The sequence below is a fragment of the Halichoerus grypus genome, chromosome 15, assembly GCF_964656455.1.
Source record: "Halichoerus grypus chromosome 15, mHalGry1.hap1.1, whole genome shotgun sequence".
NCBI classification, from domain to species: Eukaryota; Metazoa; Chordata; class Mammalia; order Carnivora; family Phocidae; genus Halichoerus; species Halichoerus grypus.
Genome location: NC_135726.1, coordinates 53,693,188 through 53,710,051, shown reverse-complemented (window position 1 = coordinate 53,710,051; position 16,864 = coordinate 53,693,188). Strand labels below are relative to the sequence as shown.

Here is a 16,864-nt window from a genome sequence, read left to right as displayed (position 1 = left end):
CTTTCTCTCTGTCTGTCTGAGGTTGTGACGCTGGGGTCTCTTCGGGACAGAGCTGGAGTCGTGGACTCCTGTGTCCTGAGGGTCTGGAACCTGTAGGTCTGGAAACGGAGGGAGCTGGGGCCTGGATTCCCGGGTCTGAGGGAGGAAGGGGCTGGACGCCGTAAATCCTGGGTTTGAGGAAGGAGGGGATCGGGGGGGTGGGGGGGGCCCGGACTCCTGGCTCTGAGGGAGGAGGGAGCCGAGGCCAAACTTCCAGGCTTCTGGCCTTCCTGGCAACGCCCCCCCAGGGCCGGGCTTCCAGGATCCAGCCCCTATTTAATGGTTCGGCTCCACGGCCTCACCCGACTTTGGGGGTGGAAGGAAGCCCAGAGCGAGTGACAGGGAGAAACAGACAGAAGCAGAATGGCGACGGGAACGCGCTATGCCGGGAAGGTGGTGGTTGTGACAGGGGGCGGGCGCGGCATCGGAGCCGGGATCGTGAGAGCCTTCGGTGAGTAGGGGTCTGGCTGCTCGGGAATGTTGGAGACCAGGAGAAGAGGGACCCTGGGAACTAGTGGGTGTGGGATCTTCAGTACTGGAGCCAAGATCCTTATGAAAACCCAACTTGCGATGCTAATGAAAGGGGAGGCAGTATAAGCCTGGGGCCTGAGCTTTTGGCGGGTCTCCAAAAATGGTTGCTCCCTTTCTCTGGGTCTCAGTTATTGTATCTACAAAGTGGGTGGTTGGGGAATGGCACTTGCAGGTTTAGGGTTTTTTCTGGAACCCAGGGATGGGGGGCTCAGGAACCCCAGAAGGCACCTGGAGTGGCCAACGAGAATATGTGTCAAGTTTTCTGCCCTTTGATCTAGAGGATCATCATGAGACTTTGGGGTCACGAGGGGAACGTTTGGGAAGATGGGCCCCCACTCCAGGAGGCCACAAGAGGGCAGCAGAGGCCTTTGCCAAGGTCTGTGCTGGGGTAACCTGTTCTTCCGTTCTCAGTGCAAAACGGCGCGCAAGTAGTTATCTGTGACAAAGATGGTGAGTGAGTGTCTCTCAGTCCTCACCCCCAGCCCCTCCTCCCTCAGACCCAGGGGTCCAGGCCCCCAGCCTTTCTCTCCCTGCAGAGTCTAGGGGTCGGGCCCTGGAGCAGGCACTTGCTGGAACTCTCTTTATCCTCTGTGATGTGACTCGGGAGGAAGATGTGAGGGTGAGCTATTCTTGTCCCTGCCTGGTCCCAAAGGTTTGGGCTCAGCCTCATTTCCAGGCTTTCCCCCCTGGCCAGGTTCCGGGTCTCCTGGGAAGGTTCTCCTTTCTCTCTCACTACTTCAAGACTCTTGTCACACCTGTCACAGAGATTGGAACAAAAAAGTCCCTCACAGTGGATCTCCTTCTGGAAGAGTTTCCTTCTCTTGTCTCTGGGTTCCTAGCCCTTCCCTTCAGTCAATGTTTCTCTGATGTGCGCCCCCCACCCTGACCCTGACCCCGGGTCTCTGCAATGTGAATATAACCAGCCCTCTGGGCTCTGGCCCCCCGGCTTTCTGTCTCCTCTTCTCCTCCCATGCTTGGTGATTTGGGGGAGTCCCCACTTCCCGTAGTTCTTGTCCCCTCGGTTGTGAGCCAGCTTCCCCCTCCCCTTGCTTTTGGGAGTCCAGGCTCCTCAAGGCTGGGTGCCCGCACTGCCCACTTACAAGACATCTTTGTCCTCAGACCCTCATTTCTGAGACCGTCCGCTGTTTTGGCCGCCTGGATTGTGTGGTCAACAACGCTGGCTACCGTGAGTTGTGAGGCCCACAGGCCCTTCTCCGCTGCTGTCCACCTACCTCCTGGCTTCCCATCCCTTCCTCCCCCACCTCAGTTTCCCCTTCGTCTTCCCCATCCCCTTCTCCGTCCCCTTGGATGGGACAGTAGAGCTAAGGAATCCCCCTGCTCCTGGGCTTACGTCCTGGCTCCGTTCCATCCCTGCCCGGTGCCCTCAGGCCCGTGCCCTCCCCTCTCTGTGCTTCAGTTCCTAGATTTCTAGAATGGGAATGATGATAATGATCATCATCATTACAGAGTTGTTGTGAGTATTCAATAAGGTAAATTGCTCAGCCTCATAATTACCAGAACTATTTTGGGAAAACAGCTTCCAGAAGTCTTGTGGTCTCAATTTGCTTATCCATGAAGTGACATGGATGGCCCTTCTCTTTGCTGATGACTATGAAGATATCCTCATGCATGAGGTTTATAGGTCTTAGTGTGGTATCTTTGAAGGGAAAATGCCATCAGCTTAATTATTACCCTTCCTAAGAATCTCTCATGCTGGTAAACCAGGGCTCAGAGGGGTGAACTCTCTGTACTGAGATCACACAGCAAGGCTGTGCTAAGAGAGACACCCCCCACTACTACCCCCCCCACACACACACACACTTATTGGCTGGGCAACTTTAAGCAAGTGGCTCACCCTCTCTGGGCTGCATTTTCCTCCGTATATTGTTGTAAGGATCAAAGAGATGGCGAATACTAGTTCATTCTTTCTGTGTTCTTTGTACATTCAAGAGGTATTCACTGAGCACCTACTATGTCCCAAGTTCTTTCCTGGGGACTGGGCAATGAGCAGTGAACGAAAGAGACAAAAACATTCTCGTCTTCTTGGGATTCACATGCTGGAGTAAGGAAATAGACAAGAAAGGATACGGTTAAGCCTCCCCGTTGGTGGTTTCCATATTCGTGAAATCACCAACTCACACACAAAATAGCCTCAGTACTCACTGCTTTCCAGGTGTTTTGCGGATTTGCAGGGAGGGAAAGTGGCAAGAAAAATCCCCAGTTGCCTGAAGCACTTGTTCCCAGTGGAGGTCAAACAAGGTGTGGCTCTGCCCTGGAGCCAGCTGGATGGGTTAGCATCCCAGCTCTGGCCTCCAGCTAATGGCTTAACACCTCTGAGCCTTGTTTCCTTGTTTGGAAAATAAATAAAATAGAGTCTCCCCATAGGAATTGTTTTGAGGATTTAAGACTCTAATCTGATATGCAGATAGCTATAGAGTATATGTATATACATGTCTACAGGCAGACAAATAGAGAGTGTCTTAGTCTGTTTGGGCTGGTAGAACAGAAATGCCACGGCCGGGGAGGGCTCAAGCAACAAATGTTTATCTCTCACAGTTTTGGAGGCTGGGAAGTCAAGGTCAAGGTGCCAGCAGGTTCGTGTCTGGTGAGGGCGGAAAGGACAAGGAGATCTCTGGGGTCTCTTTTCTAAGTGCAGTAATCCCATTCATGAGGGGTCCATCCTCGCAACTTAAAAATCCCCTCCCATAGACCACACCTCCAAATGCCATCACACTGAAGGTTAGGATTTCAACACATGAATTTGGGGGGCGTGGGGGACACATTTAGTCCATAGCATTTACACATTACTATATAATAGGTACCTATTTCCCCTGGGAGCAATGGATGAATATTCATTAATTCAGTATTCACTGAAATTTTGTAGACCATAACTGCCTTGAATAATAGAATCGACTGTATATACTAGCATGTTTGGTGGTAATAAAGGCTATGAAGAAAAATAAAGTCAGGGCACCCAGCTGGCTCAGTCAGTGGAGGATGCGACTCTTGAACTTGGGGTCGTGAGTTCGAGCCCCACATTGAGCGTAGAGCTTACTTAAAAAAAAAAAAAAAAGCTGTGTAGGGTCTAGAAAATGGCAGGGGCTGTTTTCAACAGAGGATCCAGGACGGATTCTCTGAAGATGTTTGAGCAGATCGCTGAAGGAAGCCAGGCCACAAGCCCTGGGTCCCTGGGGAAGAACAATCCAAGAGTCCCTCAACTTTCTGGTCGCCATCTTGTTTTCTTTCTCCTATTGTCTCCTAAAGCCTTTGGAGCATTCAGGGTACGTTCCTCCGACCTGCCTGTCTTTTCTCCTTGTTCTTATCCCCCTATCTTTCCAGCTCCTTTTCTTCTGAACGTTGATTTTTCTGTCACTCTGGCCATTACCCCTCCCCTCCCACCAATTCCTCCTATCTATTTTACAAATAGATTAAGGGACTAAGGGTCAGGCACAAATACGGACTCATGAAAAAGAATTCTTTTAAGATTTTATTTACTTTATTTTTTAAATTTAAACTCAATTAGACAACATACAGTATAAGATTTTATTTTTCTTTCTTTATTTTTAAAGATTTTATTTATTCATTTGAGACACAGAGATACAGAGATACAGAGAGGGAGAAGCAGGCTCCCCGCTGAGCAGGGAGGCCGACGCGGGACTCGATCCCAGGACCCCAGGACCATGACCTGAGCCGAAGGCAGACCCTTAACCAGCTGAGCCACCCAGGCGCCCCTAAGATTTTATTTTTAAGTAATCTCTACATCCAACGTGGGGGCTCGAACTCACAACCCCGAGATCAAGACCTGAGATCAAGTGTCCGATGCTCTACCCACTGGACCACTCAGGCGCCCCCAGATTTGGGAAACTTCTAAGCCCAAGAGCAAAGTGTCATCCTCCTTATGTAGATAGAGAGACTGAGGCACAGAGAGGCAAAGTGACTTGCCCAGAGTCACACAGCCAGGAAATGGCAGGGGCCCATATTGGAACCCAAGCCTTCTGGCCTGAGGCGGCTTTTTAATTCACTGTTATGCAACCCCCCTTCCTTCTCCCGATCCCTGACCCTCTTGTCTGCCCCCCCAACCTGGTGCCCCCTCCCCCCCATATCCCTATTTCTTCCCTGTTCTCTGTATCACTCCCTCATTCTCTCTGCCTCTCTGTCCCCCACCCTTAGATCCACCTCCGCAGTGGCCTGAGGAGACGTCTGCCCAGGGCTTCAGGCAGCTGCTGGAGCTGAACCTGCTGGGGACATACACCGTGACCAAGGTGAGGACTGCAGCCCCAGCTGCCAGGCCAGGGGGCCTCCTGATGATGAGATTGTCAGACCCACTTTTTCTCAGAGCAGAATGTTTCCTCTGCCTTGGTTTGATCTTACTCCAAAAGGACTCTGTTCTTTATAGCAAGTAGGTGGGAGCAAATCCCTACATCCGGCCAAAGCTAACTGTGTGGGTACCTGACCCAGTCCCCTTAGGGACCTTCCAGAACCTTCCAGAGTGGTGTGCTGGTTGTGTTGGGGGATGTTAGGAACAGGGGGGAAAGGGTTGAGGCAGGGAGTCAGTGGTAGGCAGTTACAGCTTTTCCACCCTGTGAATCACTATGGGGAACAAAGAGCTTCTTTTTTTTTTTTTTAAAGATTTTATTTATTTGACAGAGAGAGACACAGCGAGAGAGGGAACACCAGCAGGGGGAGTGGGAGAGGGAGAAGCAGGCTCCCCGCGGAGCAAGGAGCCCAATGCGGGGCTCGATCCCAGGACCCTGGGATCCTGACCTGAGCCAAAGGCAGACGCTTAACAACTGAGCTACCCGGGCGCCCTGTAGAAAACTTTTTTTTAAGTAGGCTCCATGCCCAGTGTGGAGCCCAACATGGGGTTTGAACTCACAACCCTGAGATCAAGACCTGAGATCTCGATCAAGAGTCGGATGCTGAACTGACTGAGCCACCCAGGCGCCCCTATAAAACTTTTTTATTTTGACATTTTGCAAGCATACAGAAAAGTAGAGAGATTGTGGGCCAAATTCCACATACCCATCACCCAGCAACCATTATCAACATTCTGTCATTCTTCCTGTGGACCCCTCACTTTTTTCTTTTCTTTCCTTTTCTTTCTTTTTCTTTCTTTCTTTCTTTCTTTCTTTTTGCTGGGGTATTTTATTTTTATTTTTATTTCTATTTTTTAAAGATTTTATTTACTTGACAGAGAGAGACAGCAAGAGCAGGAACACAAGCAGGGGGAGTGGGAGAGGGAGAAGCAGGCTTCCTGTGGAGCAGGGAGCCTGATGTGGGGCTCGATCCCAGGACCCTGAGATCATGACCTGAGCCGAAAGCAGACACTTAATGACTGAGCCACCCAGGCGTCCCTGGGGTATTTTATTTTTAAAAAAGATTTGTTTATTTATTTATTTTAGAGGGTGGGGGAAGGGCAGAAGGAGAGGGAGAGAAGCAGACTCCCCGCTGAGTGCAGAGCCTCACAAGGAGCTCGATCTTACGACCCTGAGATCATGACCCAAGCCAAAAATCAAGAGTCTGATGCTCAACCAACTGAGCCATTCAGGAGCCCCTTTTGCTGGAGTATTTTTTTTTTTTTAAGATTTTATTTATTTATTTGACAGAGAGACACAGCGAGAGAGGGAACACAAGCAGGGGGAGTGGGAGAGGGAGAAGCAGGCTTCCCCCAGCGCAGGGAGCCCGATGTGGGACTCAATCCCAGGACCCTGGGACCATGACCTGAGCCGAAGGCAGTTGCTTAACAACTGGGCCACCCAGGCGCCCTTGCTGGAGTATTTTAAAGCAAATCTCAGACATACTTTACATGTAAGTAATTTAGTATGTGTTTTTAGCAGACGAGATTTTGTTTTGTTTGGGTTTTTTGTTTTTTGTTTTAGATTATTTATGTGCTTTTTGAGACAGGGTGGAGGTGGTCAGAAGCCTTCTCTGAGAGGTGACATTTAAGTCAAGGATATGCGTGGGGCAGAGTAGGCCAGGGAGGACAGCCTGTGCAAAGGCCCTGGGGTGGGGACTGCTCCGAGTGTAGGAGGAACAGCAAGAGGCCAGGGTGACTGAAGCAGGGCAAGGGGGAGAGGGCGGGAGGTGAGAGCAGAAAGGGGACAAAAGGGCCTAGATCATATCTGGATTTGTCAACCACGGAGAGGACTTTGCTTTGGCGCTTGAGCCTGGAGCCAACGAAGTGAGCTGCTGTAAGTGGGAACCGGCGCCCTCCGGCGGCCGCGTGGGGAACAGGCGGGGCCGAGGACTGAGGCAAAGGGCCCAGGGTGGTCCAGGCAGGAGGTGATTTGAATCCGACCGGGTCGGTGGCGGTGGATTTAGTGGGAAGTGTTCCGATTCCGGATCCATTTTGAAAGTAGAATTGTCAAGATTTCCTTGTAGACTAGACGTGGGGGGTGGACTCGAGAAAGAAAGGAATGGGAGTTTTGGCTTCTTTGTCCCCCACTGGCCGTAGGACTGAGTTGCCATCCGTTGCCAGGGTGAAGCCTGGGGAGGAGCCGGTGGACTGGGAGACCTTTTCAGGGGGTGTGGGGGTGTGGTGCCCTGCCCATGTCCACTTGGGATTCTTGAGTCTGGGGTGAGGTGAGAGAGAGGTTTGGAGTCATCACTTGGGAGCTCACCAACCTGAGGCTGGAGTAGGTCTGAAAAACCAGGGTTTCATTTAGTCAGCTAAATGCCGCCTCCTACCTGCAAAGGGGCGCCTGGGTGGCTCAGTTGGTTGAGCATCAGACTCTTGATTTTTGGCTCGGGTCATGATCTCAGGGTCCAAGGTGGTAAGATCGAGCCCCTTGTGAGGCTCCGCGCTCAGCGGGGAGTCTGCTTCTCTCCCTCTCCTTCTGCCCTTCCCCCACCCTCTAAAATAAATAAATAAACAAATCTTTTAAAAAAATAAAATACCCCAGCAAATAGCAGTGTAGACAGACAAGGTAAATTGCAATGTAGACAGAGAAGGGAGGAGCCCCAGGAGTGGGCGGGGCCGGGGGGTCACTAGTGTGAGGAAGATCAGGCGCTATTTTTAGGTGAGGTCTCACCTGAGATCCAGGTGAAATGTTTCTGGGCAGCTGGGTGCTCTTGCTCAACCTGTGAACCCTCACTCCCATCCCTCGCTTGTGTTCACCTCTGTTGTCACCTCCATACGATAAGATATATACCACAGCCCATAAAGGGAATATATATGTAATTATATATTATATATGTAATTATATATATAATCTCTCAGTGCCCAGCACTTATTTTTTATTTTTTTTTAAAGATTTTATTTATTTATTTGACACAGAGAGAGAAAGCTCAAGCAGGGGGAGCGGCAGGGAGAGGGAGAAGCAGGCTTCCGGCTGAGCAGGGAGCCTGAAGCGGGGCTCGATCCCAGGACCCTGGGATCATGACCTGAGCCGGAGGCAGCCGCTTCACCGACTGAGCCATCCAGGTGCCCCAGTGCCCACCATTTAAAAAGAGAGGGATTTCTCATAAGCAACCAGATCTCTGGTTTCTCTTGAAAGGTTGGCAAGCTGGACCCATGGGGCAGAACAACAGTCTGCTAAATGTGGCATGACTCTCCATTATATCCCAGTCCCCACCTCTCCCGATGGGGCTACCTGACTCTGTTAGGTGTGAATGGCTGGTACAGAACCCTCGCGTAGGAATAAAGGTCCAGCCCAAGGAGACAGGCCTGCCCAAGCTCTCTGCCACCTCCTACCTGCAACATGGCAAGTTACTCAATCTCTCTGCACCTGGGTTTTCTCCTGTGAAAAATGAGGCTGATCATGGCATCTGATTCACTGGATTGTTCCTGAGAATTGAATGAGGGTAAAATACCCACGAAGCCCTTAGAACATGCCTAGCACAGAGTTTACTGTCTGCACATTTTTATTACTTATTGTGAACATTGCCCCATTCTGTTTCCTATGGCCAATCTACCTAACTCAGGTTGAGCTCATCGAAATAAACGTTGGGCAGATGAAGCCTGGCAGAAGTAGAAGGGAAAAGGTGAGGTTTGAGCTGAATCCTGAGTGGGAGGAAAGGAATTGGAGAAGTAGGCCACAGGGTGTATCATTTACCAAAAAAGAGTGTGCAAAGGTCCTGGGGGCAGTAACCACCCAGGTGTGTGTTTTGTTTTTTTTTTAATTTTATTATGTTATGTTAGTCACCATACAGTACCTCATTAGTTTGGATGAGGTGATCCATGAGCCATTGTTTTCGTATAACACCCAGTGCTCCATGCAGTATGTGCCCTCCTTAATACCCATCACTGGGCTAACCCATCCCCCCTCCCCCCTCCCCTCTAAAACCCTGTTTGTTTCTCAGAGTCCATAGTTTCTCATGGTTCATCCTAGGTGTGTTTTAAGAACAAGAGACACTCATCTCCCATCTCCACCTCCAGTTTAACAATTAGAAGCATTTTATTAAATTGTTCTATCCATAGCCTCCTGCCATCCCCTACCGAGACATCCTATGATTTCATCAGTAGGAACTTCATAAATGCTACCAATGGATTTGAATGTTTACTTATAATTATTGATATAATTTAAGACTCACAAAATCTTGTCAGAATAGTACAGAGAACTCCTATATACCCGGACTCCTCATTGTTAATATTTTATTTATTTATTTATTTATTTATTTATTTTTAAAGATTTTATTTATTTATTTGAGAGAGAGAGAATGAGAGATAGAGAGCACGAGAGGGAAGAGGGTCAGAGGGAGAAGCAGACTCCCTGCTGAGCAGGGAGCCCGATGTGGGACTCGATCCCGGGACTCGAGGATCATGACCTGAGCCGAAGGCAGTTGCTTAACCAACTGAGCCACCCAGGCGCCCAATATTTTATTTTTATTAATATTTGTTTGCTTTATTTTTCTGCCTCTCGGTTTGAGGGTAAATTGGAGGCATGATGTCCTTTCACCCCTCCGTACTTTGGAGAATATTTCCTAAAAATGAGAACATTCTCTCATGTAGTCACAGTAAGGTTAACATTGATACCGTGGTCTTGGGTAATCTAGAGACCTTCTTATTCAGATTATTAGAATTCTTTTTTTTTAAAGATTTTGTTTATTTATTTGACAGAGAGAGACACAGCGAGAGAGGGAACACAAGCAGGGGGAGTGGGGGAGGGAGAAGCAGGCTTCCCGCTGAGCAGGGAGCCCGATGCAGGGCTCGATCCCAGGACCCTGGGATCATGACCTGAGCCGAAGGCAGACGCCCAACCAACTGAGCCACCCAGGCACCCCAAGATTTTATTTTTAAGTAATTTCCCCACCCAACGTGGGGCTTAAACTCGTGACCCCGAGATCAAGAGTAATATGCCTTGGGGACAGGGTGGGCTTCCCGGAGGAAGTGAACAATGTGCAGCATTGACTAGGGAGTGGGATGAGGTGGGGTGAAGGGGGGAGGAGAGCCAGACCTATAAGAGTCCAAGGGGGTCCTTGATGTGGCTACAATGTAAGGTTCAAGTGTTCCTGGCAGAGGGAATAGCCCGTGCAAAGGCCTGGCCGCCAGAAAGCTGGGCACTGTGGAGGGGCTGAGTGGAGAGAGCCAAGGGGCTGGTGCAAGAAGGGGTTGGGGGAGCAGACCATATGGGGACCCGAGGGCCATGCTGAGGTGTCTGGTCTTTATCTCAAGAGCAATAGGGAGCCATGGAAGGTATTTGAGCAAGGAAGTGATGTGATGCCGTTAATACTAACAGATTGTGGGGCGCCTGGGTGGCTCAATTGGTTGAGCATCTGACTCTTGGTTTGGGCTCAGGTCATGATCTCATGGTCATGAGGTTGAGGCCCCTGTCAGGCTCTGCACTAGGCATGGAGTAGGCTTGGGATTCTGTCTGCCCCTCCCCCCACTCACACATGCGTACACCCCCACTCTCTCTCTCTCAAAATAAATAAATAAAATCTTAAAAAAAAATACTAACGGGGCGCCTGGGTGGCTCAGTCGTTAAGCATCTGCCTTCAGCTCAGGTCATGATCCCAGCGTCCTGGGATCGAGCCCCACATTGGGCTCCCTGCTCCGCGGGAAGCCTGCTTCTCCCTCTCCCACTCCCCCTGCTTGTGTTCCCTCTCTCGCTGTGTCTCCCTCTGTCAAATAAATAAATAAAGTTTTAAAAAAAAATACTAACAGATCATTAATGTTAAGAGATCACTCTAGGGGCGCCTGGCTGGCTTGGTCGGTAGAGCACCCGACTCTTGATCTCAGGGTCATGAGTTTGAGCCCCGCATTGTGGGTAGAGATTACTTTAAAAAAAAAAAAAAAGAAAGTCTCTCTGGCTCTTTCCTGCAGAACAAGTCAGAAGACAAAGTGTGGGAGTGGGGAAACCAGTATTAAGAGACAGTGGCATTTGTGCAAGTAAAAAGAGGTGGCCTCCAAGGCCTCACATGGTCTGGCCCCGGTTCCTCCCCTGACCTCACCTCCCACCACAGTGACTTTGTTGCGCCAAACACACCAGCTCTGTCCTGCCTCAGGGCCTTTGCACATGCCATTCCTTCTGCCTGGCCCAGGCCTCTCCAAGACATCCCCACAGTTCATACCTGAGTTTGCAGCTGCACCCAGCCCAACACTCCCATTCCCCTCATCTTGCTCTACTTCTTGTTCCATATCCCTGACCACACTCTAGCACATTCCATCATGCACTTTTATTTGTTTATTGCTGCTTCCCCCCCAGACCTTGGGCTCCATGAGGGCAGAAATCTCTGTCTTGTTTCCTGTGGTATCCCTGGCAATTTGCCCCAGGACCTGGCCCATACTAGGTGCTTGGTTAATGTTTATCGAATGAATGAATGAGGGGGAGAGAACTGTAGAGATTCAGGAGGTCCTTAGAAGGCACAACGGCCAGGGCTTGGTGATGGATCAGATGAGGAACTTAGGGAGAGGGAGGCTCTAGAAGGCTCTCAGGTGTCTGGCTTGAGAGCTGGGTATGAGTGGACCCCATGTCTGAGGCTGGAAATCCGGGAGAAAGGCAGATTCTAGGAGGAGACAATGGGATGAATTTTGCACTGGAGATACGGAGCTGGGGGTGCCCAAAGGTGGCAGGGGAGGAGCTCCAGAAGGTGGTTCTAAGGGAGATTTAGGATATGCTGATGGGAAACCAGCCACGCAGGGGCTCCCCTGGCAGAGCTGAGAGAAGCCAACCCAGGAACCCCAACATTTAGGAGAAATGGACTCAGGCCAGAGCGAGGCTGCGGGCTCTCCTGGTCGGTCAGGTGTCCAAAGGGAGGGAGGGAGAGGGGTGGGAAGGACGGGCCAATAAGGTTCCAGCGTGTCCTGGATGTGGCTGCTCAGAGGCTCTAGGTGACCTTGGAGGGGGTGGTGAGCCATGGGCCAGGGACTGTGTGGGAGGGTTGAGAAGGGTCCGCAGGGAGTGTGGGACAAATATTTATTCAGTGCTAGCTGTATGCCCAGTGCTAGGACAAGGGTGGCAAACGACCCACATTGTGCAGCCCTTAGGGACGTCATGTTCGCAGGGTGGGGGTGGGGAGGGAGTTAAACAGCTGGGCAGGGAGTGAGAAGGTTTAGGAAAGAAATAGGCAGGGGCCGGGCCTGGGGGAGGGGATGGGCAAGGCCAGGGCTGAGGGAGGGAGGGTTTCAAGGCCAACGAGAGGGAGGAGAGAAAGGAATGGGGTGGGGGGGCAGTCAGGTCCCTGGGGAGAGGTTGGAGGATTTGAATCCCCCCCCCCCAGTGCCCACATAATCATGGCACTCATGCTCATATTATCTTCAAGTTCTTAAGACTTAGAGTTGTCTTTTTTTGGTTGTGCGTTTTGGTCTCTGACTGCTCACTGTGGGGTGCAAATACCAGCCCTGACAGTTGTCATATGACCCTCGGAGCATTGGTCACCTGCTCAGTCTCCTCACCTGGGAAAAGGAGCTATGGACAGTCCCTTCTTCTGGGTTTGTCCTGAGGATTCAATGAGCTGATCTGTGTGAAGAGCTGACAACAGGGCCAGGCACATAATAGATAAATTCAGGGGCGCCTGGGTGGCTCAGTCGGTTAAGCGTCTGCCTTTCGCTCAGGTCATGATCTCAGGGTCCTGGGATTGAGTCCTGCATCGGGCTCCCTGCTCAGTGGAGAGTCTGCTTCTCCCTCTGTGCTCTCTCTCTCTCTCAAATAAATAAATAAAATCTTCAAAAAATAGAAAAATTCAATAAATTCATTCATTTATTCAAAAGATATTTATTGAGCACCTATTACGTGACAGACACCTGAATACCAGGGGTGAAACAAAGTAAGAAATTGCAACCACCCCTCATGAACTTTTGCATTCTGGTGGGAGAGACAGAGGATAAGCAAATAAGTAAGTAAAATAGATATGGTGTGTGAGAAGCAGGTGTTATGTTACAGAGAAAAGGAATCAGGGGGGCGCCTGGGTGGCTCAGTCGTTAAGTGTCTGCCTTCAGCTCAGGTCATGATCCCAGGGTCCTGGGATCAAGCCCCGCATTGGGCTCCCTGCTCAGCGGGAAGCCTGCTTCTCCCTCTCCCACTCCCCCTGCTTGTGTTCCCTCTCTCGCTGTGTCTCTGTCAAATGAATGAATAAAAATCATAAAAAAAAAAAAAAGGAATCAGGAATAGGGATGGGGACCTAGGGGTAAGCAGGTTGCAGTTTTAAATTGGATAGTCAGAGGGGCGCCTGGGGTGGCTCAGTCGGTTAAGCATGCCCCACCCCACCCCCACCCCCGCCTGTGCCCAGCTGGGAGTCTGCTTCTTTCTCTCCTTCTGCCCCTCCCCCTGCTCTTGCCCTCTCTCTCTCTCCCTCCCTCTCTCAAATAAATAAATCATTTTTTTTTAATTTAAAGATTTTATTTATTTATTTTGACAGAGAGACAAAGAGAGTGGGAACACAAGCAGGGGAAGTGGGAGAGGGAGAAGCAGGGTTCCTGCTGAGCAGAGAGCCCGATGTGGGCCTCAATCCCAGGACCCTGGGATCATGAACTGAGCCGAAGGCAGACACTTAATGACTGAGCCACCCAGGCGCCCCTCAAATAAATAAATCTTTAAATAAATAAATAGGACAGTCAGGGTTGGCCTCATTGAGAAGGTGACATTTGAACAAGATTTGGAATTGTTGAGGGACTAGGTTTACCTGGGATTGTCCCAGGTTAGTCCTGAAAGTGTTCGGAATGTCCCATGTCCTCAGAAGCGCTTCAGTCCTGGGCAAACCGGAATGGCTGGTCACCCTAGGAGTGAGTCCCATGCGTATCAGAGGAAAAGTACTCCAGACAGAGGGAACAGCAAGTGCAAAGGCCCTGAGGTTGGAACGCTCAGGGTATGTTTGAAGTTACAGTCCTCAGAAAAGGTGGAGGCTGTTTTTGAGGGAGTGGAGAAAGTTTGAAAGAGCTGATGGGGTGACCCAGAGAGGGAGCTAATTTAGATTCCCACTCTGGAAACCACTTAAGGGAACCTGTTTATAGTCATTAATCTTTAGCGGCAGGAACAGGTCTTGCCAGGCCAGCTCAGCTGTCAAAGGAAAGCGAGGAGAAGGATAGAATTTGAATTTATTCAAGGTCATGTGTAGTGAAAGAGCTGAGAGACAGAGGAAGGGAGGAGAGGGAGAAAGAATTAGTTTAGGGGCCTCCGGGGAGCCAGAGAGTTGCCGGGGAGAAGCTGGTAAAATGGGTGCATTTCATGAAGGTCTCCCACATCACATTCTGACCACAGAGTTCTCCCTAAAATTCAGCGATACTGCCCTCATGGATAAAAGAGCTTCCGCCCGTTTTTGCAAAATATGCAGCCATCTTGCATTTTCCTATCTTGATTTGGACATGAGTTTGAGTAACATATAAAGACCCGGGGTGGGGGAGACAGAGACCTAGAGAGAGGGGGACTGGGACGGGGTTGGGGGGAGAAGGTGGGGAGGGTGGTGGGGGAGGGGGACAGGGACACAAAGGGAGGGAGGGAAAGAGAGAGGTAGTAGAGGAGACATAGAGAAAAATGCCTTCCAGACATGGAGAGATTCCTTAAGCAGACGCAGAGACCCTGGGGCAAACCAGTGAAGGTGCCCTCTCGAGTTCTAGAATGCTGTCGCTACAAGGCACTGAGATCCATTAGGGAACATACCAGGGCAATGGCCATTGGCCCAGGCATCAGGATGTGTTTCAGTGTGGCTGGGGGAACCCAGGGGCTCAGTTGGCTGACTTTGCCTTCTGTCTCCCCAGCTTGCCCTCCCCCACCTGCGGAAGAGCCAGGGGAACGTTATCAACATCTCCAGTCTGGTGGGGGCCATTGGCCAGGTCCAGGCAGTTCCTTATGTGGCCACCAAGGTACCCTACCCCTTCCTTCACTCCCTACCAGGCCCTCCAGGTACCTCAGCCCTGAAGCATGACAACCTGTGGCGTGTTGTTACGCACCAAGTGTCTCCCAGGAAACAGAGCCTGGTGCATCCCATGGAGGCCAGCAGGGAAGGCATGACCTCCCCATTCTGATGCCCCAGCTTGACACCCCCTTGTTGGAGGAGAGAACAAGAGGGACCTCGTCTTCCCTGGACTGAACCCCCCCCCATCATCTTCCACAGGGGGCAGTAACAGCCATGACCAAAGCCTTGGCCCTGGATGAGAGTCAATATGGCGTCCGGGTCAACTGGTGAGCAGCTCCAAGTGGGCAGAGAAGGCTGGGAGTGAGCCGAAGAGGCCACGTTTATGGCACACTTCTTCCCTGATCCCCTTTTCTCCCTTCCCACAGTATTTCCCCGGGAAACATCTGGACCCCACTGTGGGAGGAGCTGACAGCCTCAACGCCTGACCCCACCGCTGCAGTCCAAGAGGGCACGTTGGCCCAGGTGGGAGTGGGGCCAGATCCAGGTGGTACGGGAGTGGCTCAGGGCGCGGCAGTCAGACCAGGTGCTTCACTTGGTCTCCTTTTCCCCTGGTCTCTCCCCAGCCCCTGGGCCGCATGGGCCAGCCCGCTGACGTGGGGGCCGCTGCCGTGTTCCTGGCCTCCGAAGCTAACTTCTGCACTGGGATTGAGCTGCTTGTGAGCGGGGGTGCAGAGCTGGGGTATGGGCGCAAGGCCATCCCGGGCACCCCCGTGGAGCTCCCCACCATCCCTTCCTAATTTCCCACATTTCCACTTGGGCCTTCCGGACTAGAACTCCCACCCCAAGCTCAGTCTCCCAGATTTCAGCGTCTACCATCTGCCTCTTAGGTGCAGACCCCAGCTCTAGACGTTAACTCCACTTACCAATGTGCCAGACTACCCCGCAAGTTCCCATAAAAGGAGTTTGCAGCCAGGAGGAGGGCGTCATGACATTTATTTTCTGCCCTTGAGTTCTGCCACGCGGGGACCGCGTCCCAGTTCCCAGCCCCCACGGTTTCCCACGCGGAGCCTCGACCCGAGGGACTACAACTCCCGGCAGGCCTTGCAGCAGGCTCCTGGGGAAAGTATTGCCGGTCGGCTTCACCCCTGCTAATACAAAGGCCCGCAGGGGAGAATAAATTAAACCCTATTAGGAGATAATAGTGGAGGTGAAACAAAAGGGCCTCCTCGTTAATCTTGGTCGTTAAGGGAAAGGAGATTTGACCTCGCTGGCTGAGGAATAGGAGGGTGGCGGGCTCCAGAAGTTCTGTGGGAAGCAGCAGCTAGGGTTGAGAGTACTGGGTCAGAGGGAGGAGGCGCTGGGATCCGGACTCCTGGGTTTGGGGGAGAAGGAAACATAGGGGGCGTGGACTCCCAGTTGCGGAAGGGCGGAGCCTGGATTCCCCCAGGGGCGCGGGGCCCACTTTGGGTTGAATCTCCTCAGTGAGGGGGGTGGGCCTGCATGGCCGCTGCGGATTGGCCGCCGCGGGGGGTGTGCGGCAATCGCTGATTGGCTGAGGCGGGGAGGGCGCGGTCGTGGCTGCCGCGCCCCTCGGGCCGTAGGCCAGGCAGTGGGAGAGGAGGACTGGGGTGTAGGAAGCAAAACTGGATGATACTCTGAGGGGGGAGGGCTGGGAATTTGCCGAGGCCTGTGGCTGTTAGGGCTGGGCGACAGTGACCCGGGGACAGAATTCGGGGGCAAAATATCCCAGAGCAGAATTGTGGGGGCACGGTGGCCCAGGAATCGGAGTTTGAGGACTCGACAGGAAAAAGATTTTGGTTCTTGTAATCCGGATGCAGGAGTTGGGGGAACTCTGACCACAGGAGGTTTTGGGGCCACAGTGACCAAGGAGTTCGGTATAGGGGGCACTAATGCAGGTTTGAATTGCTAGGCATTAGAGGGATCCTGATGAACTATAATTAGCTAACTCTGCCCCTGGGGGTCCTGTAGTTGGGGAGATACAAGGGGGCATAACCAGGTAACCTTGCCCTAGGGGCTCTAGGGGCTGTTCTTAGAGGCTCAC

General features: G+C 51.6%; 1 protein-coding gene across 2 annotated transcripts; it reads left to right on the top strand.

Annotated features, from left to right (window-relative positions):
• The first annotated feature begins 193 nt into the window (after positions 1-193).
• On the top strand, positions 194-15,775 carry HSD17B14 (hydroxysteroid 17-beta dehydrogenase 14). Of its 2 annotated transcripts, none has more exons than XM_036124538.2 (9): positions 194-490; positions 982-1,020; positions 1,068-1,189; positions 1,690-1,756; positions 4,741-4,832; positions 14,705-14,809; positions 15,061-15,128; positions 15,228-15,324; positions 15,426-15,775. In XM_036124538.2, the coding sequence occupies exons 1-9, from the start codon at positions 403-405 to the stop codon at positions 15,597-15,599; spliced, it is 852 nt and encodes a 283-aa protein (XP_035980431.1). In that variant the 5' UTR covers positions 194-402; the 3' UTR covers positions 15,600-15,775. The 2 variants fall into 2 exon arrangements, with proteins under 2 accessions (XP_035980431.1, XP_035980433.1); XM_036124540.2 differs by having other exon boundaries at positions 197-490; positions 1,107-1,189.
• The last annotated feature ends 1,089 nt before the right edge of the window (positions 15,776-16,864 follow it).